General features: G+C 48.2%; 1 protein-coding gene across 5 annotated transcripts in view; it reads left to right on the plus strand.

Annotated features, from left to right (window-relative positions):
- The window catches only part of acsbg2 (acyl-CoA synthetase bubblegum family member 2), a 75,634-nt gene that overhangs the window by 28,151 nt on the left and 25,240 nt on the right, over nt 1-22,243 (plus strand). For all 5 annotated transcript variants that reach the window (XM_069927916.1, XM_069927917.1, XM_069927919.1 and 2 more), the window contains 4 exons: nt 7,616-7,881; nt 13,817-13,905; nt 19,171-19,291; nt 21,338-21,418. In XM_069927916.1, coding sequence (XP_069784017.1) covers nt 7,616-7,881; nt 13,817-13,905; nt 19,171-19,291; nt 21,338-21,418 — 557 coding nt within the window. The remainder of the gene's footprint in view (nt 1-7,615; nt 7,882-13,816; nt 13,906-19,170; nt 19,292-21,337; nt 21,419-22,243) is intronic.

Consider the following 22,243-nt stretch of genomic DNA (forward strand, 5'->3'; position numbering starts at 1 on the left):
AGAGGGGAGAGGCTGCAGTTGTGACAGTGCAGAGGGATAGTCATGGTATTAACAATGATGTGTAATGAATAGAATGTTAAATGTTATCTGGGCAAAGGGAATATTCTTATGTTCTGTTTAGGAGAAGCAGGAAGTTCTGGACAGTATTCTGCTAATTGACATTACTAAACAAATTACAGTAAAACCCCTAGTATCTGGCACCTATGGGGATTGGTAGATGCCAGATAAGTGTATTTTCCAGTTGCTTGAGACTTGCTCCAATGAGCACTGACTGACGGAGAGAATCTTGGGCTGGGCCTGAACGCAGGCACTTCCCTCCCACAATCATCACCAGATACAGCGGCCAGGATTTTGTGGTGAACTGCCTCACTGTTGACGAACCGCTGAGCTCCAGAAGAGAATGAAACTTTCTGTGGAATCCTGGGAACATTAAAATCTTCTCCCATTGAGGGAGAAAATGTGCAATCGCCTCGGCCTTTTACTCAGTTCCAACACTCATTATCGCCTAACCTGTTTTATACTGTTTATGAACAAACTTCATTTACTTGAGGTTGTCCCCCTCCCCCCACCCACCCCGAACTTAGAGAGTCTGCAAGCAAAGGAGAGGGAACCCAAAATGTCATCTGACCATTTCTCTCTATGGATGCTGCCCTGACCTACGAGTCTCTCCATCTCCTCCTCTTTTCCTCCTGATTCTAACTTCTGCAGGTCCTGCCCCACATTTCCAGTTCTTTTTTTGGTGAACTGTTCATTACATTCTGGCTTAATTCACTTCAGCACAGACACTAGTCCATTGTGCACCATTTACTGTATTTGGAGAGGCCGATTGCCAGCTGAACCCTCACCCAGATCGGTGTTTCGAGCAGCTGTTGCCATTTGTTTAAGTTGCTTTGAATAAAGTTCAAGTTTGTCTGAACTACCTCAGCAGAGCAGGACAGCTGACTGCTATCTACCAAAGAGCAGAGCAACTTCTTCAGCGGTAGCTGTTCCTCGATCACACATAAATCGGAGGAGCAGCACTTAATTTTCCATCTGGACACTCCAACCGGGTGGCATTAATGTTGTTGTCTCCAGCTTCTGCTAGCCCACTTCCTATTATCCCTCCCCCATCCCCCTCTGTCTCAGTTCCTGCACCTCTCCACCCCTTTCCCTCTCCATTCACAGAGTCACCCCCCCGCCCCGTTTGCTGGTGTGCCCTCCCTCCCTTATCCACCTTTTATCCCCTCCCTGTGAAACCGTGCTCCTCCCCTCCCAATTTTGTTCAGATGCCTGCCTACATTTTGCTCAAGCCTGAAACGTTGGTCATGTATCTTTATCCTTGTGATATGAAGAACCCAGTTTGACCTGCTGAGTTTCTCCAGCTTTGTATTTTTACTACTGTCTACCAATGGCAGATTAAGCCAATCAATGGGAAAAAAATGAAACCAAAGTTTTGAATAGTCTGCTTTCCTGCCCATGTCGGCTCTGTAAAAAGGAGGATTAAAGTCTGAGCATAGAAACCGGTCCGTGCAGATGCTGGGCCTCAGCCCTGGAGGCAGTGGCTCTACCAGTTCTGCAGCCCAATTATCTGATGTAATAACTGCTGCACGTTCTGTGGGATAGTTTTCCATTGCTGATTTGAGGCTTTTGGTTTGAATTAATGTCGACCTGCGGGCTTGCAGAAACTGGGGTCGAGTTGTAGTGCACAAGTGCTGGAGAAGCTCAGTGGGTCACACAGAGAGCCAAAGGCAGTCACAGTTTCAGGCCTCAGCCCTTCAGGAGTACTGAAATCAGGCAGTTGTGGGGGTGGGGGTGGGGGGGGGTGGAGAAACATGGGCTGGTGGGTGATAGGTGGATACAGGTGGGCAGGGGGGAAGAAGAGAACTGAGCTGAGTGATGATGAGAGAGGGGACAAGGGGAAGGACGACAGGAGGTGGGGATGGAGTGAGAGATTGCAAAAGGGGAAGGAGGGGATGAGTAGTGCTGGGGAGGGGAAGGAGGGGATGAGTAGTACTAAGGAGGTGGTGAGTAGTGCTGGGGAGGGGACAGGGAGGTGGTGAGTAGTGCTGGGGAGGGGAAGGAGGGGATGAGTAGTGCTGGGGAGGGGAAGGAGGGGATGAGTAGTGCTGGGGAGGGGAAGGAGGGGATGAGTAGTGCTGGGGAGGGGAAGGAGGGGATGAGTAGTGCTGGGGAGGGGAAGGAGGGGATGAGTAGTGCTGGGGAGGGGAAGGAGGGGATGAGTAGTGCTGGGGAGGGGAAGGAGGGGATGAGTAGTGCTGGGGAGGGGAAGGAGGGGATGAGTAGTGCTGGGGAGGGGAAGGAGGGGATGAGTAGTGCAGGGGAGGGGAAGGAGGGGATGAGTAGTGCTGGGGAGGGGAAGGAGGGGATGAGTAGTGCTGGGGAGGGGAAGGAGGGGATGAGTAGTGCTGGGGAGGGGAAGGAGGGGATGAGTAGTGCTGGGAGGGGAAGGAGGGGATGAGTAGTGCTGGGGAGGGGAAGGAGGGGATGAGTAGTGCTGGGGAGGGGAAGGAGGGGATGAGTAGTGCTGGGGAGGGGAAGGAGGGGATGAGTAGTGCTGGGGAGGGGAAGGAGGGGATGAGTAGTGCTGGGGAGGGGAAGGAGGGGATGAGTAGTGCTGGGGAGGGGAAGGAGGGGATGAGTAGTGCTGGGGAGGGGAAGGAGGGGATGAGTAGTGCTGGGGAGAGGACAGGGAGGGGGTGAGCGGGGACGGGGGACTGGGAGAAAAGGGAAGGGGCTGAGAAGCTGGAGGAAGGACTTCAAGAGGTATGAGGGAAAGCAGGAGAATGAGGGAGACCAAACTCTGCCAAGTGACTGTACTTGCCTTGTATCATTTGCTCTTATAGCTGTCGAACAGAGCACATTAACTGTCTTTCATCTTGCCCGCCTCAGCACCCTACCATCAACTGGAGCTCAGCTGAGCTGCCAATTGCTAAAACCCTTCTCCATCGCACTTACCCTGTCATTCCAACCTCCCTGCGTCATGTTGATCAGCAGAGACCTTGGGTGCTAAGCAACAGTAGTGCACATGCATCAGCTTTGAATGTACACTACAATTTCTAGTCTCTGGTATTTACATTGGGATATAAAGTGGTTAGGAATTGGTACCAGTGGAAGCTTTCTCTGCCTCATTTCTCAAACAAACAACCTTGTATCATATCCATATTCCATTGCATTCACTGCAATCTAAATCTTCTTTTCTAAGGCAGCAAGGTGGTTAGTCACGTTGCTCTCCATTGCAGGCAAAATCTTCGCTAGGATTCTACTAAATAGAATAATACCTAGTGTCGCCGAGAATATTCTCCCAGAATCACAGTGCGGCTTTCGCGCAAACAGAGGAACTACTGACATGGTCTTTGCCCTCAGACAGCTCCAAGAAAAGTGCAGAGAACAAAACAAAGGACTCTACATCACCTTTGTTGACCTCACCAAAGCCTTCGACACCGTGAGCAGGAAAGGGCTTTGGCAAATACTAGAGCGCATCGGATGTCCCCCAAAGTTCCTCAACATGATTATCCAACTGCACGAAAACCAACAAGGTCGGGTCAGATACAGCAATGAGCTCTCTGAACCCTTCTCCATTAACAATGGTGTGAAGCAAGGCTGTGTTCTCGCACCAACCCTCTTTTCAATCTTCTTCAGCATGATGCTGAACCAAGCCATGAAAGACCCCAACAATGAAGACGCTGTTTACATCCGGTACTGCACGGATGGCAGTCTCTTCAATCTGAGGCGCCTGCAAGCTCACACCAAGACAAAAGAGAAACTTGTCCGTGAACTACTCTTTGCAGATGATGCCGCTTTAGTTGCCCATTCAGAGCCAGCTCTTCAGCGCTTGACGTCCTGCTTTGCGGAAACTGCCAAAATGTTTGGCCTGGAAGTCAGCCTGAAGAAAACTGAGGTCCTCCATCAGCCAGCTCCCCCACATCTCCATCGGGCACACAAAACTCAAAACAGTCAACCAGTTTACCTATCTCGGCTGCACCATTTCATCAGATGCAAGGATCGACAATGAGATAGACAACAGACTCGCCAAGGCAAATAGCGCCTTTGGAAGACTACACAAAAGAGTCTGGAAAAACAACCAACTGAAAAACCTCACAAAGATAAGCGTATACAGAGCCGTTGTCATACCCACACTCCTGTTCGGCTCCGAATCATGGGTCCTCTACCGGCACCACCTACGGCTCCTAGAACGCTTCCACCAGCGTTGTCTCCGCTCCATCCTCAACATCCATTGGAGCGCTTTCATCCCTAACGTCGAAGTACTCGAGATGGCAGAGGTCGACAGCATCGAGTCCACGCTACTGAAGATCCAGCTGCGCTGGATGGGTCACGTCTCCAGAATGGAGGACCATCGCCTTCCCAAGATCGTGTTATATGGCAAGCTCTCCACTGGCCACCGTGACAGAGGTGCACCAAAGAAAAGGTACAAGGACTGCCTAAAGAAATCTCTTGGTGCCTGCCACATTGACCACCGCCAGTGGGCTGATAACGCCTCAAACCGTGCATCTTGGCGCCTCACAGTTTGGCGGGCAGCAACGTCCTTTGAAGAAGACCGCAGAGCCCACCTCACCTTCAAAAGGCAAAGGAGGAAAAACCCAACACCCAACCCCAACCAACCAATTTTCCCCTGCAACCGCTGCAACCGTGTCTGCCTGTCCCGCATCGGACTTGTCAGCCACAAACGAGCCTGCAGCTGACGTGGACTTTTTACCCCCTCCATAAATCTTCGTCCGCGAAGCCAAGCTAAAAAGAATTACAATACCCCTTTCACACTGCCAATTCCGTGTGGGTTGAACTGGGTCTCATCAGTGTGAAACATTCCAACCTGGCAGGGCAAGTTAAGTTCAACCCACCACTTGTGAGGGCCTGGCCGAGTTAACTCTGGTGTGAAAGCACCACCTGCTCTCACATTGTCACCGCTGGAGGTGGGATGCCTCATTAAAATGCCGGGTCGCTGAATAACCAGGTGACTCAAGGTGCAGTGGGAAAGGCTCCAGAGTGCAGCAGGCCCGGTAAGTTTTCCTGCTTCCGGGGAGGGGGGTGGGGGGTTGTTGGCAGGGTGAAAGGGGCGAATACCAGCAACTTGAGTTCGAATCCAACCCTGTAAGGAGTTTTGTGTGCTTTCCCCCCACCCCCCCACCCCACCCCACCCCTGAGTCTGTGTGAGTTTCCTCTCACCTTTCCTAAAAAAGAACCATATGGGGGTTTGTAGATTAATTGGTGTATTTGGGTGGAGCAGGCTCATGGGCTAGAAAGGGCTGTTACCATGCTGTATCTCTAAATTAAATGTAAAAAATAAATACATCAATGGTGCATGTAACCAAAGACTTTGTGGAACCTGATGTCTCAACAGGTCACAGATCAGGAAGTCTTCGGTTAAATTCACACAGTTGCTGCTTTCACCTCGAAATATATTTGCAGGAGCCCAAGTGCAATAACGTGTTATTTTTCCCACACTGTTCCATGGTAGACTAGGAGGTTTGTTGTAAACAGAAGAAATAGACAAAGTCCTGATAAAGGGGTCAGACCCGACTATATCTACCCATGGATGCTGCCTGTCCTGCTGAGTTTCTCCAGCATTTCTTTGTCAGCAGAAGTGGGGTGGGGGGGGGGGTGTCCTATTTAAATCAGGAATGCAATTCCTTTGTAACAATCTAGACATGACGCAGTTCCCCACAAACCAGCATTGTACCTTCTGAAAGCATGCAGTCAAGACCACTGAATTGATTTTCCACTCTGCTGTCGCTGAAGAATGAAGTCAGGGCTCCAGGAATTTGCAGGTTTATTAACTCTGATGTCACTCGCTGCCGCCCTGGGTGTCGCTGGGAGTACAGCCACAACTTGATTACTGCACAGTGCTGGAGGGCCAGGCTTATCGCTGAAGTTCCCGGCCTTGCTCCTCTGTGGGGGGGAAACTACAGGGAGGGAAACACGGAAGGTCTGCAGACGCTGTGATTGTAGTAAAAACACGCAGAAATGCTGGAGGAGCCCAGCCTCCACGTTACCTATGGTTTGGGCCAGAGCCCTTCTTCAAGGTATAAGCAAAAAGCAGGTGGTAATTCTGAAATCCCATTCTTCTTTTTTTTTTTTTAAATTTTTTATTTTTCACACCATAAATCACAATAGCCATGATATACACTTTTTCTTTTCCACACATTTACAGTGACTTTTTGAAATCCCATTCTTGAGTGAACAATGAACCACAGACACAGACTTTTTAAATTTATTTTAAAAGGTGGTTAATAGAAATGTTGCAAAACAATGAATTTTGTGGCGCTCATGGCAATAAATTCTGATTCTGATTAAACACTGGGGTGAGAAAGAGGGAAGAATGGGAGGGGTGAGGAGTCCAGACCAACAGACAAAAGGTTTTTCTTGGCTATGAGGAGAGGTGAGAATTGATTTTGGCTCCGTGAAAGGAGACATAGGGGAAAAGGGAAGTGGGGGAGGGAGAGAGAGAGAGAGAGAGAGATGGAGCTGGTGGAAAGGTGATGGGAGGGGGGGATTTGTGCCATCCAGCTGGAGGGTGCCCAGATGGAAAATGAGGCACCGTTCCTCCAATTTGCGGTTACTTCCTTCAGCTGTATCTGTTGAAGAATGGACTTGTTCTTCAGGACGTCAGAGTTCTATCGGGGATCAACTCGGAGAACCCTCGTATGCTATAATGTGAACCCCAGTGAGTTAACAGAAAGATGAAGTCAAATTCACTTTACACTCTACTTGCTTTGCGGGAGGAGTAGACATTTTGAAGAGTTTTGTAAAGTGTCTTTGCAGGTCTTCTGTCTTTTTTGCTTGTGGATCTGCCTTTTGGAACATTTGTGTATGGAGAATTTGAGTGCAGTGACCTTCAATCCACTTAGGAAGCCAGAGAGTGGGTGGATTCTGCAGGGAAGGAAGCAGTTACTTGCTTCTTTAATCAAGGAAACTCCAGACTAGGGTGGGTTGGCCATTTCAATGCACTTTATTTTCTTATGAAGAACCTGCTTAATTAGACTGTTGAAATTCAGCTACTGGAAAGCAGGCTACCTGAAGCTCCACTCCCGTCAACTCCCTTCAGCTTCTGCCATTCACCTGCTCTCTCTGGGAAGTTTGACAGTTGCGAATTAGCACACCTGACCCACATCTTGGGAGAAGACTATTGGAACCCAACCATGGGGGGGAGGGAGGGGGGAGAGGAGGAGGAGGAGGATGAGATGTCCAAGCCATACAGATGAGAGTACGGATCAGGATCGATCCCTGATCACTGGCACTGTGTGGAACAGTCCGACTGATACATTGTTCTACACTGCTTCTTTATTCATCCTTTCTTGAGAAGCTTGATGCACTTTGTGATTTAAACAGGTTGTTGATTCTGACAGCGGGGATGCTTGTAGTTGATGTCCTCCAAATATGGTAACAAGAACTCCCAATTCCACGTCCACTGCTACCACCATTTCTCCTGTGGTTGCCGACAACAAATGCTATTATTTAATCGATTGCTTTTGATTCTGACTTGAAGAGTGTTTTAAAAATCCTTTATTGATTAGAAAATGCGTCTTGGATATATTTGGTGTTCAGTGCTTGATGGGAATAAAATAATATTACTAAAATGTATTTGCTCTAACAATTTTAGATGTGCTTCAGATGGTCGCTCAGAACTTAGGACCTCCTGCCCTGAGGCTGTGCACCACAAGTAAAGATGGGGAGGTCAAACTAAGGAATGACGATTCTGGGAATCCAGAACAGCCACCGATGACCATTCATCAAATGTTCCTGGAGACCGTTGAGAATTTTGGTGATTATGTGGGACTCGCTTTCAAGAAAGGAGAACAGTGGAAGAAGATAACATTCAAGCAGTATTATAACGAATGCAGAGATGCTGCCAAAAGCTTCCTGAAGGTAAATGACAATATTTCTTTCCCAAGACCAACAGCTCTGACAGCTGACAAACTCTAAAATTTGTGTTAAATTTTAAAACCTAACCTGACTTTTGACTGTAATAGTCAACTCCCTCTCTACCCCTCCCCCCCCCTTCTTCTTGGCCCAAAAATCACGTTTTCTGTTTGATATATAATAAATGGACCCTACCCACCACCCCCATTTTTGGCCTTAACCACCTGCCCATCCACAGATCCTTGCCCCAGTCACCTGCCCATTTGATCTTTGCCCTGGCTGCCTGCCCACTGGAGCTTCCGTTGCCCTGGCCACTTGCCTACCAGAGACCCCGACCGCAGATCCTCGCCCTGCCACCCACCCGCTGGAGCTCCTGACACACGGCCTGCGGACCCTCACCACAGCCACCCGCCCACCAGAGCTCCCAACCCCCAAACCATAGACTCTCTCCTGGACTCCAGTCACCTGCCCACTGGAGCTCCCGAAGCTGTGGCCACAGACTCTCCTAGGCCCTTGGCCACTCACCTATCGATACCATGTCCAAGGACCTGCCACGCAGTCCTGGCCATCTGAACCTCTGACACCTTGAACACCATAGGTACTTACTGAGGTCAAATGTTTGTGTAAAGGTTGATTTCCCCCGAATTTGACCTGAAAAATTGGTCCAAAGAAACTCGACCATTATATGAGTATATATGGTGTTAATCAATCTTCTCTCTTGGCTTGGCTTCGCGGACGAAGATTTATGGAGGGGGTAAACTGTCCACGTCAACTGCAGGCTCGTTTGTGGCTGACAAGTCCGATGCGGGACAGGCAGACACGGTTGCAGGGGAAAATTGGTTGGTTGGGGTTGGGTGTTGGGTTTTTCCTCCTTTGTCTTTTGTCAGTGAGGTGGGCTCTGCGGTCTTCTTCAAAGGAGGTTGCTGCCCGCCGAACTGTGAGGCGCCAAGATGCACGGTTTGAGGCGATATCAGCCCACTGGTGGTGGTCAATGTGGCAGGCACCAAGAGATTTCTTTAGGCAGTCCTTGTACCTCTTCTTTGGTGCACCTCTGTCACGGTGGCCAGTGGAGAGCTCGCCATATAACACGATCTTGGGATCAAGGAAAGTGTGTGACATGCAACTTTGTTGTCTTGCTTCATTGGAATACTTTGGGCACCTGTTTGGGGGCCACCAACAGCTCACTGGTATGAGTCCGAGGGCTAGGACTTGGAGCGGGTGTCAGGGAGCACAGGGTGGAGGCTGTTCTCAACTGCTTTTTCTCACTCCCTTCAAACCTTACCAAAATATTGGGACCCCATTTAAAAAAAATTTTTTAAAACGCTTTGATCACTGATTGGGTGATCACTAATTGGGTACTTAAGATCAAGAAAGCCTAGTTGTAGAAATACTTGAATATCACGAATGACAACGTGTGTGAATCTAAGTCATGTATCCAAATTGTGGTTGGGCAACATTTCTAAAAGATTTCAGACAGTTTAGCATTGGCCAGAACCTGTTGGAAGTCATGTCCAGGTATCCACTCTTCAGACTTGATTCACAGTTCCTCCCATTTAATTCCTTTTCATTTGGACCCATTGAGATGCAGCAATGATGTTTGCTTTGCTCTTCCTGGCCTTGTATGTTCCCCTCTCCGGCTTCCTCATGGACTGCTCCCTCCAGGACTCCCTCGTCCACTCCTCTCTCCCCACCAGTTGCCCCCTTGGCACTTACCCCTGTGACCGCAGGAGATGCTCCACTGCGCCCACACCTCCTCCCCCACCACCATTCAGGGCCACAGACAGTCATACCAAGGGAGGCAGCATTTTACACGTGAATCTGCAGGGGTCATCTGGTGCTCCCCTTATGCTCACCTTGGAGAGACTGGACGTAGACTGGGGGATTGCTTTGTTGAACACCTCGGTTCTGTCCAACGCAATAATGTGGATCTCCCACTGGCCACCTGTTTCAACTCAGTCCCATTCCTTTGCTGATATAACCATATAACCACTTACAGCACAGAACAGGCCAGTTCGGCCCTACTAGTCCATGCCGTAACAAATCACCACCCTCCTAGTCCCACTGACCAGCACCCGGTCCATACCCCTCTAGTCCCCTCCTATCCATGTAACGATCCAGTCTTTCCTTAAATGTAACCAATGATCCCGCCTCGACCATGTCTGTCGGAAGCTCATTCCACATCCCCACCACCCTCTGCGTAAAGAAATTTCCTCTCATGTTCCCCTTATAATTTTACCCCTTCAATCTTAAACCATGCCCTCTAGTTTGAATCTCCCCCACTCTTAATTGATAAAGCCTATCCACGTTTACTCTGTCTGTCCCTTTTAAAATCTTAAACACCTCTATCAAGTCCCCTCTCAATCTTCTACGCTCCAGAGAAAAAAGCCCAAGTCTGCACAACCGTTCCCTGTAACTCAAACCTTGAAATCCTGTCAACATTCTTGTGAACCTTCTCTGCACTCTCTCTATTTTGTTTACATCTTTCCTATAATTTGGTGACCAAAACTGTACACAGTACTCCAAATTTGGCCTCACCAATGCCTTGTACAATTTCATCATAACTTCCCTACTCTTGAATTCAATACTCCGATTTATGAAGGCCAACATTCCAAATGCCTTCTTCACCACACCATCTACCTGAGTATCAGCCTTGAGGGTACTATTTACCACAACTCCTAAATCCCTTTGTTGCTCTGCACATCTCAATAACCTACTATTTAATGCATATGACCTATTTAGATTTGCCTTTCCAAAATGTAACACCTCACACTTATCTGTATTAAATTTCATCAGCCATTTCTCAGCCCACACCTCCAGCCTTCCTAAATCACCTTTTAATCTACGGTAATCTTCCTCACTGTCCACAACACCACCAATCTTTGTATCATCCGCAAACTTGCTTATCCAATTCTCCACCCCTACTTCCAGATCGTTAATATATATATAACAAACAATAGTGGACCGAGGACCGATCCCTGAGGAACTCCACTAGTCACCAGCCTCCAATTGGACAAACAATTTTCTACCATTACTCTCTGACACCTCCCATCCAACCATTGCTGAATCCATTTCACTACCTCCTCATTTATACCTAATGCCTCCACCTTTTTTCCTAACCTCCTGTGGGGTACTTTGTCAAAAGCTTTACTAAAGTCTAAATAGACAACATCCACAGCTTTCCCTTCATCAACCTATTTTATAACCCCCTTGAAAAACTCAATCAGGTTTGTCAAGCATGATCTACCCCTGACAAAACCATGCTGATTACTCCCTAGCAATCCCTGTACCTCCAAATATTTGTAAATACCATCCCTCAGAACACTTTCCTTCAACTTGCCCACCACAGACGTCAGACTCACGGGCCTATAATTCCCAGGTTTACATTTAGACCCTTTCTTATATATAACATGTGGAACCACATGCACCACCCTCCAATCCTTTGGCACTACCCCCATGGCCAGTGACATCCTAAATATCTCTGTTAATGGCCCCACTATCTGTCCATTAGCCTCCCTGAGTGTCCTTGGGAATATTTTGTCTGGTCCCAGAGATCACTACCTCCTTGGTTATCCTTGTATGCTTCATTACCTCCCCACTATATTTTTTTTACCTCAACTGGTTCAATATTTTTTTCCCTAGTGAATACCGAGGCAAAGAAATCATTCAAAATTTCCCCCATTTCCTCTGACTTCTCATTCAGCCTACCCTCACTATCTACAAGGGGTCCAATTTTATCCCTCACTAATCTTTTACTTTTAATGTACTTATAGAAACCCTTTGGATTTATTTTTACTCTGTCTGCCAAAGCCTCGCGTGCCTTTTTTTGGCCTTTCTAATTTCTTTCTTAAGATTCCTTCTACACTCCTTGTAGTCCTCCTTCAAATTATCAGCTCCCTGTTCTTTATACCTCTTGTACACCTCCCTTTTTCTCCTAACCAAATTTCCAATATTCCTCGAAAACCAAGCCTCCCTATGACTTCCAGCCTTTCCTTTGATCCTCACTAGGACATCACTACTCTGTACCCTCAAAATCTCTTTTGAATATCCTCCATTTTTCATTTACACCCTCACCTGAAAATATCCTGTCCCACTCAATACTCCCCAAATCCCTTCTTATTCCTTCGAAATTTGCTCTTCTACAATCCAGAACCTCAACTTTAGGCCCCTCCTTGCTCTTCCTTAAAACTAACAGAATTATGATCACTAGACCCAATTGGATCTCCAACATTAATGTCTGATACCTGACCTAGCTCGTTCCCTAACAGGATATCCAGTATTACACTGTCCCGAGTCGATTCTTCTACTAATTGATTTAGAAAACAATCTTGAACACATTTAACAAACTCTAGCCCATCCAGCCCTCTAACTGTATGGGTATCCCAATCAATGTGAGGGAAGTTAAAATCTCCCATGGTCACTACCTTATGATTCTCACACATCTCTCTACACATTTGTTCCTCTAGTTTTCTTGACCCATTTGGTGGTCTGTAATACACCCCTATTAGAACCCTCATGTCTCGTTCACTCCTCAATTCCACCCAAACAGCCTCACTGGACGATCCCTCCAGACCATCTTGCCATCTCACAGTAGTAATGTCCTCCTTAACAAGCAGAGCAACTCCTCCCCCTTTTTTAGCCCTTGATCTGTCACATCTAAAACAAATGTATCCTGGAACGTTAAGTTGCCAGTCCTGCCCCTCTTGTAGCCAGGTCTCACTAATTGCCACAATATCGTGACCCCAAGTATCTGTCCATGCTCTTAAGCTCATCTACCTTGTTCACTATGCTTCTTGCATTAAAATATATGCATTTCAGAGAATGACCCTCACATACATTCTCTTTTCTACCTTCTACCCTAATCTCCATCCTACCTTTGTTATCGTTTTTATTCTTATCTAGGTGGCCATGCTCCCTTGACACTGCTCTCACACTCTGTTCCCCACCCCCCTGCCAAACTAGTTTAAGCCTTCCCCCACAGCTCTAGCAAATCTGCTTGCCAGCACATTGGTCCCCCTCCAGTTCAAGTGGAGTCCGTCCCTTTTGTACAGGTCCGACCTTCCCCAGAAGAGATCCCAATGATCCAGAAATTTTATCCCTTGCTCCCTGCACCATTTCTTTAGCCACGCATTCATCCTTCACATCCTCCTATTTCTACCCTCACTAGCGCGTGGCACCGGCAGCATGTGACATGATGTGACATGTCTGTCCATGGTCTCGTGCACTGCCAGAGAGGAACAACACCTCATCTTGCATCTAAACACCCTTCAACTGGATGGCAATAACATCATTTCCAATTTCCAAGAAATCCCCCTCTCCCCCCCCTTCCCTTTGTCTCCTTTCACAGAGGCAAAATCCATACCCACCTCTCCTCTTATCCAATTAACACCTTTTGTTGCCGTGGATTCCTCTCCCACCCCAGACTTCAGTCTTTATTCTGATGCCTTCCTGTTCTTGGATTGCATGTTAAGGAAGAGCTCAGGACTGAAACGTCAGTAATATATCTTTACCTCCCTATGGACATTGCGAGACTAGCTGAGTTCTTCCAGCATTTCTGTGTGTTTTATTTCAACCATAGTATCTGTAGACTTTTGCGTTTCTCTTTGTAATGAAGGCCCACCTGAATTTTCTGGTTGTGGGTGTTCTATGCCCCAATGGCAGGGACATATCAACCCTTCCCTACACTCAGTGCAACTCACAAGTGGGTTCCCCACCCTCAGGCAGGAATTTTAAAACCAGACCAGTCAGAACTCATTTTTGCAGAGGCATGAGTCAACCTCATCTATCTGTCTTGGATGTTCTTCGCATTGCACCAACTGCTGTAATTACTGAATGATTCATTGGAATGAAAACCATTGTGCGAGTTGTCACAATGGTGAAGCCCTGCTCTCCTGATGTGAAAGAGTCACTGTAAAGACTGCTGTACACATTTTTGTCTCTACAGCTTGGACTCCAGCGATTCAGTGGAGTGGGTATCCTTGGCTTCAACTCTCCAGAATGGTTCATTGCAGATATTGGAGCAATTCTGGCTGGGTATGACTATTTATTGATAAGATTGTGAGAGCAGATTGTAGTATTTCCTGACGATGACTTGTATTTGCCATTCTCCTACCCCATTCCAAGGCAGCCCAGTTAGTGTAGCGTTTAGCACAACGCTATTACATAGCCAGCAAACCCTGGTTCGAATCTGGCGCTGTCAATAAGGAGTTAGTTCGTTCTCCTTGTGGCTCTTGCTGGTTTTCTCAGTTGCTCTGGTTTCCTCCCACCCTCCAGACAGGCATTTGTAGGTTGATTGGTGTATTTGGGTGGCATGGGCATATGGGCTGGGAGGGAGGGCCCGTTGCCATTGGGCTGGGGGGGAGGGCCCGTTGCCATTGGGCTGGGGGGGAGGGCCCGTTGCCATTGGGCTGGGGGGGAGGGCCCGTTGCCATTGGGCTGGGGGGGAGGGCCCGTTGCCATTGGGCTGGGGGGGAGGGCCCGTTGCCATTGGGCTGGGGGGGAGGGCCCGTTGCCATTGGGCTGGGGGGGAGGGCCCGTTGCCATTGGGCTGGGGGGGAGGGCCCGTTGCCATTGGGCTGGGGGGGAGGGCCCGTTGCCATTGGGCTGGGGGGGAGGGCCCGTTGCCATTGGGCTGGGGGGGAGGGCCCGTTGCCATTGGGCTGGGGGGGAGGGCCCGTTGCCATTGGGCTGGGGGGGAGGGCCCGTTGCCATTGGGCTGGGGGGGAGGGCCCGTTGCCATTGGGCTGGGGGGGAGGGCCCGTTGCCATTGGGCTGGGGGGGAGGGCCCGTTGCCATTGGGCTGGGGGGGGAGGGCCCGTTGCCATTGGGCTGGGGGGGAGGGCCCGTTGCCATTGGGCTGGGGGGGAGGGCCCGTTGCCATTGGGCTGGGGGGGAGGGCCCGTTGCCATTGGGCTGGGGGGGAGGGCCCGTTGCCATTGGGCTGGGGGGGAGGGCCCGTTGCCATTGGGCTGGGGGGGAGGGCCCGTTGCCATTGGGCTGGGGGGGAGGGCCCGTTGCCATTGGGCTGGGGGGGAGGGCCCGTTGCCATTGGGCTGGGGGGGAGGGCCCGTTGCCATTGGGCTGGGGGGGAGGGCCCGTTGCCATTGGGCTGGGGGGGAGGGCCCGTTGCCATTGGGCTGGGGGGGAGGGCCCGTTGCCATTGGGCTGGGGGGGAGGGCCCGTTGCCATTGGGCTGGGGGGGAGGGCCCGTTGCCATTGGGCTGGGGGGGAGGGCCCGTTGCCATTGGGCTGGGGGGGAGGGCCCGTTGCCATTGGGCTGGGGGGGAGGGCCCGTTGCCATTGGGCTGGGGGGGAGGGCCCGTTGCCATTGGGCTGGGGGGGAGGGCCCGTTGCCATTGGGCTGGGGGGGAGGGCCCGTTGCCATTGGGCTGGGGGGGAGGGCCCGTTGCCATTGGGCTGGGGGGGAGGGCCCGTTGCCATTGGGCTGGGGGGGAGGGCCCGTTGCCATTGGGCTGGGGGGGAGGGCCCGTTGCCATTGGGCTGGGGGGGAGGGCCCGTTGCCATTGGGCTGGGGGGGAGGGCCCGTTGCCATTGGGCTGGGGGGGAGGGCCCGTTGCCATTGGGCTGGGGGGGAGGGCCCGTTGCCATTGGGCTGGGGGGGAGGGCCCGTTGCCATTGGGCTGGGGGGGAGGGCCCGTTGCCATTGGGCTGGGGGGGAGGGCCCGTTGCCATTGGGCTGGGGGGGAGGGCCCGTTGCCATTGGGCTGGGGGGGAGGGCCCGTTGCCATTGGGCTGGGGGGGGAGGGCCCGTTGCCATTGGGCTGGGGGGGAGGGCCCGTTGCCATTGGGCTGGGGGGGAGGGCCCGTTGCCATTGGGCTGGGGGGGAGGGCCCGTTGCCATTGGGCTGGGGGGGAGGGCCCGTTGCCATTGGGCTGGGGGGGAGGGCCCGTTGCCATTGGGCTGGGGGGGGAGGGCCCGTTGCCATTGGGCTGGGGGGGAGGGCCCGTTGCCATTGGGCTGGGGGGGAGGGCCCGTTGCCATTGGGCTGGGGGGGAGGGCCCGTTGCCATTGGGCTGGGGGGGAGGGCCCGTTGCCATTGGGCTGGGGGGGAGGGCCCGTTGCCATTGGGCTGGGGGGGAGGGCCCGTTGCCATTGGGCTGGGGGGGAGGGCCCGTTGCCATTGGGCTGGGGGGGAGGGCCCGTTGCCATTGGGCTGGGGGGGAGGGCCCGTTGCCATGGTGTAACTCTAAAATTATTGTCCTTTTTACTAAGGCCATTTTAGAATGGGTTTGTTATCCTGCCCTAGTGTTCTGATTTCAAGCGTGAAGCTTGATGGTGAATGATGCCAAACCTTTGGATCTTTGTAGTTAATGTGCTTATTTTCCAGCACATCAAGTGGTAAGACAGTCACACATATCAATCAGACGTAGAAGGATTTTAATCTTCGTTTTTAATTCCATATATCATTAAAAAAAATTAATGCATCCATCCATTCATCCATCCAAAATTGCTGGACAAACAAAGCAAGTTCTGCAGCGTCCATCGAAGGCCTATTCGCCCTTGGCCTTTCATCGAGGGATAAAGCAAGAAACAGGCAGGTGTTTGAATAAAAAGGTACAGGGGGAGGAGCATAGGCCTCCAGACAAGGGGACCGAGGAGGACAAAGGCCAACCGACAAGGAGACCGAGGTGAACATGGATGGGAAGGCAGGAGAGAAGCTGAGGCCCGAGGACAGTAGCTCTGTGATTGCAGATCTGGGTGAAAGGAGACCGAGGAATAGAAAAGAGAAAGAGAAAAACAAGGGGAGCTGGAGACATAAGATGGGGAACAAGAAAGACTTGGGTTGGGGGTGGGGTAGGGCTGTTAGATTAACAGAAACTGAAACTGAAGACGTCTATGTTAACGCCATCTGATTGGAGGGTAGCCTGATGGAATACGAGGTGTTGTCCTTCCAGTTTCTGAGTGGACTATTCATTATTTCTGGTATGCAACAAAGGTCACGCAGTGTTTAAAGCTCTTCTTTCCTATCTTTGATTCATTGAAACACAGACTGCAAAAGACGAGGGTTTTACTGGGCCTGTTTAAAACAGAGACTGGGTCATTAGTGGCCACCGCACTTCACGCCAACACAGGAATGATTTACATGGATGAGGGCTTTTAGATTTGGAGTTAGACTGGAGTTCTTAATGGAATAACTAAGTGAAGAGAATTAAGAGAGGCTTACGCAATTGGTTGTGGTTGGTTCAAGGACTAGAGGGATTGCATTTGGACAAAAGATGCAAGGGACAGAGAAGGAGGACTTCTGGTTGTTGCCATCTGGAATTCTTGACATTAGATTTAGAATTGGCTTTGGTGAAAGTAGAATTAATCAGAACTTTCAAAATGGAGCTGTGGAGGCAAAAGAAAATTGAGAGAATAATTTATAGGAGAATGAGGAAAGAGTAGAGAAAGGATGGGATTACTGAACCAGAAGTTCACGTAGACTTGATGGACAGAGCCTGCTCCCCTGTGCTGCACAGTGTTACAATTCAATATTTTTAGAAGTACATTTTAACAAGAATGGACACTTGGTTGTCATACCCAGCAGAGACACAACATGAGTTGATTTTTATAAAACATACAGCACAATAACAGGCCATTTTGGCCCTCGAGTCTGTGCCGCCCAATTTCACCCAATTAACCTACAACTTCCTGGAAGGGGACCAGAGACCCCAGGGAAAACCCACGCAGACATGTGGAGAATGTGCTAACTCCTTCCAGACAGCGTGGGATTTGAACCCCAGTCCTGATCACTGCTGCTGTAAAGGCATTGCCCTATCCGCTTCGCCAACTGTCCTGCTGCTTCCATCAGTCCCACTGCTTTTTCTGGGGGAACCTTGAAGAACATTTAGTTTGTTTTTTTATGACAATTTTACATTTAAAAAAAATTGTGCTTAAAATAATTGTTTCCAGTCTGCCTTTGTCTCATTCTGGAAACCTTGCTCCTTTTGCCAAAATATCTGCTTGGAAGGTATTCCCTCTCTGTGTGCCTCTCTTTGTATGTGTGGCAATCTAATAGACAAGTCTGCCCATGAACACTGGGAAATCCAGCCAAGTTCTGCAGTAAGGCAGTTGCTGGCTGCAAAAATGGCAGTGGAAATCGCAAGTTCGTGGAATTGTTATTGTGAAGGAGGAGGCCAGCAAACCTTTTGAATTGGTGTTGCTTCCAGGCGATCTTTTCACACAGGAGGAAACTTTTTGGATGCTGGGATTGTAGTCAAAACACAAATGCTGGAGGAATCTTTTCATACAGGAGGTGGTGAGCATATGGAATGAGCTGACATAGGAAGATGGAGAGGCGGGGACAGTTGTGATGTTTAAAAGACATTTAGGCTGTGGCCTAGCTAGGAGGTTTGGAGTGATATGAGCCAAATGCAGTGAAATGGGGCCAAGTGAGATGGACAAGGATGGACAGTTGGGCTGAAGGGCCTGTTTTTTTATACCCTTTGACTTTAAAATATTTTATTGAGTTTAACAAAAACCCTTTACACAAGGTATATTAATGATAACATAAATCAAATCCTATCACATACATATAACATTTTAATTTAGAAGCAGAACCATGATTATTACATAACTACTTGCATTCAGGACATCAAATTCTCTAATTATAATAATTAAACAATTAAATCATAACTCATGCAATGTCCATAAATAATATTAAATTCAAAAAGTAATACACAAAAATATTCCCTTGATTAAGAAATTTTATACTTCTCTGATGTGATCATGTTGTTCTGTTATACGAACCATGATCTATAGTTACACCGCCCTTTATTATTTGTCTTAATAATAAAAAGGAAAAAAATTCTCCATACTAATCTACCATTCCCTCTAAACAAGATTATATGTATATATTGTTAATATGAATCGGATAACGGCCCCCAAACAGGGAATCCCTGGAGCACCCACACCATTTCAATCCTGTTCTGTGACTGTAAAAGGTAATTGAATGAGAATAATGGAGCCATACACAAAAAGACTGCCAGGGCAGCAGGGTGAATGAGATGGGAGGTACTACTTATGGTCAGCCTGAGTGTCTTGTCTCTATGTAAAGTGACTAGAATTTAGAGTGAAGATTTTACAATAATGTAAGCCAGACAAATCTGGTATCAGACCACATCAGATACCAGGTTGCTGCAGGATCTCCCCAGTTCATCTTTTTTCTTTTCACTTGGTTCAATTTCAGGTGTAAGCTCGGCCCCTCGTCAACACGTTCAGTAAATGTTGCCAGGAGATTGCTGGAATTTTTTTTTCCAAGAAGATATTTTCTAAATATTGTTTCTTTTGCTGTGTAGTGGAGTGGCTGTTGGAATCTACACTACGAACTCGCCTGAAGCCTGCCAATATGTGGGAAGTGACAGCGAGGCAAACATTTTGGTCGTGGAGAACAACAAGCAACTGCAGAAGATTTTGCAGGTCTGATGACTCTGCTTTCTTTAGGGGATCCAGAGTCATTTTTAAAAACTTTGTGCACATTGACTTAATGCTTGGTAAAATATGGCTCTCCATTTTATTCAGAACTTCTTAGATTGACTTTTATATTCTGGTTGTGATTGGCTGGTGTCAGGCATCTTATGTTCAGGTACCACCTGTGGCCCATGGTCAGACGGCATCAGAATGGATGCAGCACCTGGGTTCACCTGGATGAGACTGGTATCCGGGCATTCATCAGCTTTTGAAAACCAAGACCTCTTGAGAATGATCACCTTGCGGCCCAAAAGCCATCTACATCTGGAGATGGAAACCACCAGGTCACTCTGCCTGAAGAATCATCTATGACGCAATGATTTTGATGCATCTCATGCTGGATTGGTTAAGATCAAAATCAATTATGCTAGCCAACTATAGGAATGGTCACTGCAGCAGCTAACATGCCAAAGTGGTACCAACAACCTCAACCACTACTGGAGTGATGGTATATCTATTCATTATGGTCAACCCAGTATGTTTGGTGACCATTCAAGGGCTATTTTGACTTATAAAGCTCCAGTTATATTTTTGGATCTGTCTCTCCTTCCCTTGTGTTCCTGTTGAGCTGCCTCATTGTGTTCGGTTTGTGCCTTTGCACCTTCTAGTTGCTACTCTGGACTGGTGGACTTTTTCTGCATTTACTTAACATTACAGCCCATTTAGCTTCCATGTTCAGGCCAGCACTTCCCCTTTGCTCCTTGCATCCTTTTTGTTCCCAATAAACTATATTACCCTTCATGAGACTCTTTCCACAGCAGTTGGAAGCCAAGTTTTAAACCAAATAATTTTCCCTAATTCTTTATAATTCCTTCTATAATGCCTGCATTTGTACACCTCCATAATTGCCAGCTGGATGGCTTTAACGCCGACCTCTCTGGTTTCTGCTAAATGACTCACCATTCTTCCTCTCTCTTCTCCATCCCTCTGTCTCTCTAGCTCTCCACACCCTTCCTCTCCATTCACAAAGCCATTCCCCCTCCTTTTTTTGTTGGTGTGCCCTCCCTCCCTTATCCACCTATTATCTCCTGCCTGTGGGACTGTGCTCCTTCCCCTGCCCTCACCACCATTTTGACCACACGTTCAAGCCCAAAACATTGGTTGTCTATCTTCATCTTTGCTATATAAAGTACACAGTTCGACTGAGTTTCTCCAGCCTTGTGTTTTTACTTCCCTACGAAATCTGCAGACTTTTGTATTTTACATGTGAATGGAACCTTTCATTGTCCTAATTAATAACTGGGATAAATTCCATACATGAAGCATTTCAAATTCCTGGGTGTCAAGATCTTTGAAGATCTATCCTGGGGCTTCCATGTCGAGGCTCGCCAATGGCTATCATTCATGAGGAGTTTGAGGGGATTTGGTACGTCACCAAAGACACTTAAGAACTTTTACAGGTGCACCATGGAGAACGTTCTGACTGGTTCCATCATTGTCTGGAACGGAGCTGCCAATGCACAGGATAGAAAGAGTTGTGAACTCGGCCTGGGCCATCATAATGATCAGTCTTCACTCCATCGAGGTCATCTACAAGAGGCGGTGTCTCAAGAAAGCAGCCTCTATCCTCCAGGGACCCCACCACCCGGGATCGGGCCTTGCCCTCTTCTCACTGCTACCATCAGGAAGAGGTACGAGAGCCTGAAGATGAACTCCCAACAGTACAAGCACAGCTTCTTCCCCTCGGCCATCAGATTTCTGAATGGGCAAGGAACCACTTTTTCTCTTTCTTGGCACAAATTTGTTTATTTTTTTTTTAAAGGTAATTTGTAGCAATTTTGCTCCTGTAATTCTGCCACAAAATAATGAAGTTTGTGACACTCGATTATGACATTACATTCTAATTCTGGTTCATTTTTATTCCAAAATCTTACATAGAAAATTTGAGGCTTAATATCTCAATGGACTAGTACCAGTTGCACAATTAATTTGTTGATGTGTTTCTGTTTCTCTATCTCTTTTCCTCTGTTTAATAAAATAACTCTTTGTTTACAGATTCAAGATCAGCTCCCACACCTCAAAGCAATCGTGCAATACAAAGATGATTTGAAGGAAAAAAGGCCAAATCTTTACACTGTAGGTATTGCCATGAGTTGTATAAATGTAACCTTGCAGAATTCCAATCAAAGTACTTTGTTTCTTATAATATAACAGGCCCTGATGAAGACATTTTAAAAATAGGACCTCTTCCCACTTCTGTTGTTTTAAAGTTTCCAGTATTTGTAATCAGCTGTTTAAAGGTAAATGGCCACAACAAATTGATATGTTGCATGCACAAATCAAGTGAATTTTAGCCCCCAAGAGATAGTGTGTTTTATAGTAGGCATGGGTGGAATTAGTCCTCAAAGTCATTCAGTGGTGGGAGTGATCATAGAATCCACTGATTGACAATTTTAGTCAGACTGTAGTCAGGAAAACAGACTGGTAATTTAAATCTCTTGATCTTCCACAAGGGCAACTCTTTACTGTAGTGTTGGGATTTTAACCTGAGAGTGCACGAGTTCCCCACTTTTTAATTAAAAAAAAATTTATAACACAGTAGAAGCTGATTCTGACCATTTAAACTCGTTACACCACATTAACCTACAACCCTGTACGTTTTGGAGGGTGGGAGGAAACTAGAGCACTTGAGAAGATTCTGGTGGGAGTACAGCAGTGTTGGCCAGGAAGTGAGAAGGTGACACTGTTATCTTACAGTAAATACTTTACTGCTCATCTCTGGAGTGATTCTGGGAAGGGTTTTCTTTGCAAGGACAAGTTCTGAATACTTGGCACCTTTTGAGAAGTGCAGTGCATGCTTGGACCAACCTACCTACTGACTGTGGTTAGCCTAATGACAAGGGCAGCTCCTGCACCGACCAGTTGGATGACTACAGGATCCTTTAGAACACCGCAGTCAAC

Source organism: Narcine bancroftii, chromosome 3, assembly GCF_036971445.1.
Source record: "Narcine bancroftii isolate sNarBan1 chromosome 3, sNarBan1.hap1, whole genome shotgun sequence".
NCBI lineage: Eukaryota > Metazoa > Chordata > Chondrichthyes > Torpediniformes > Narcinidae > Narcine > Narcine bancroftii.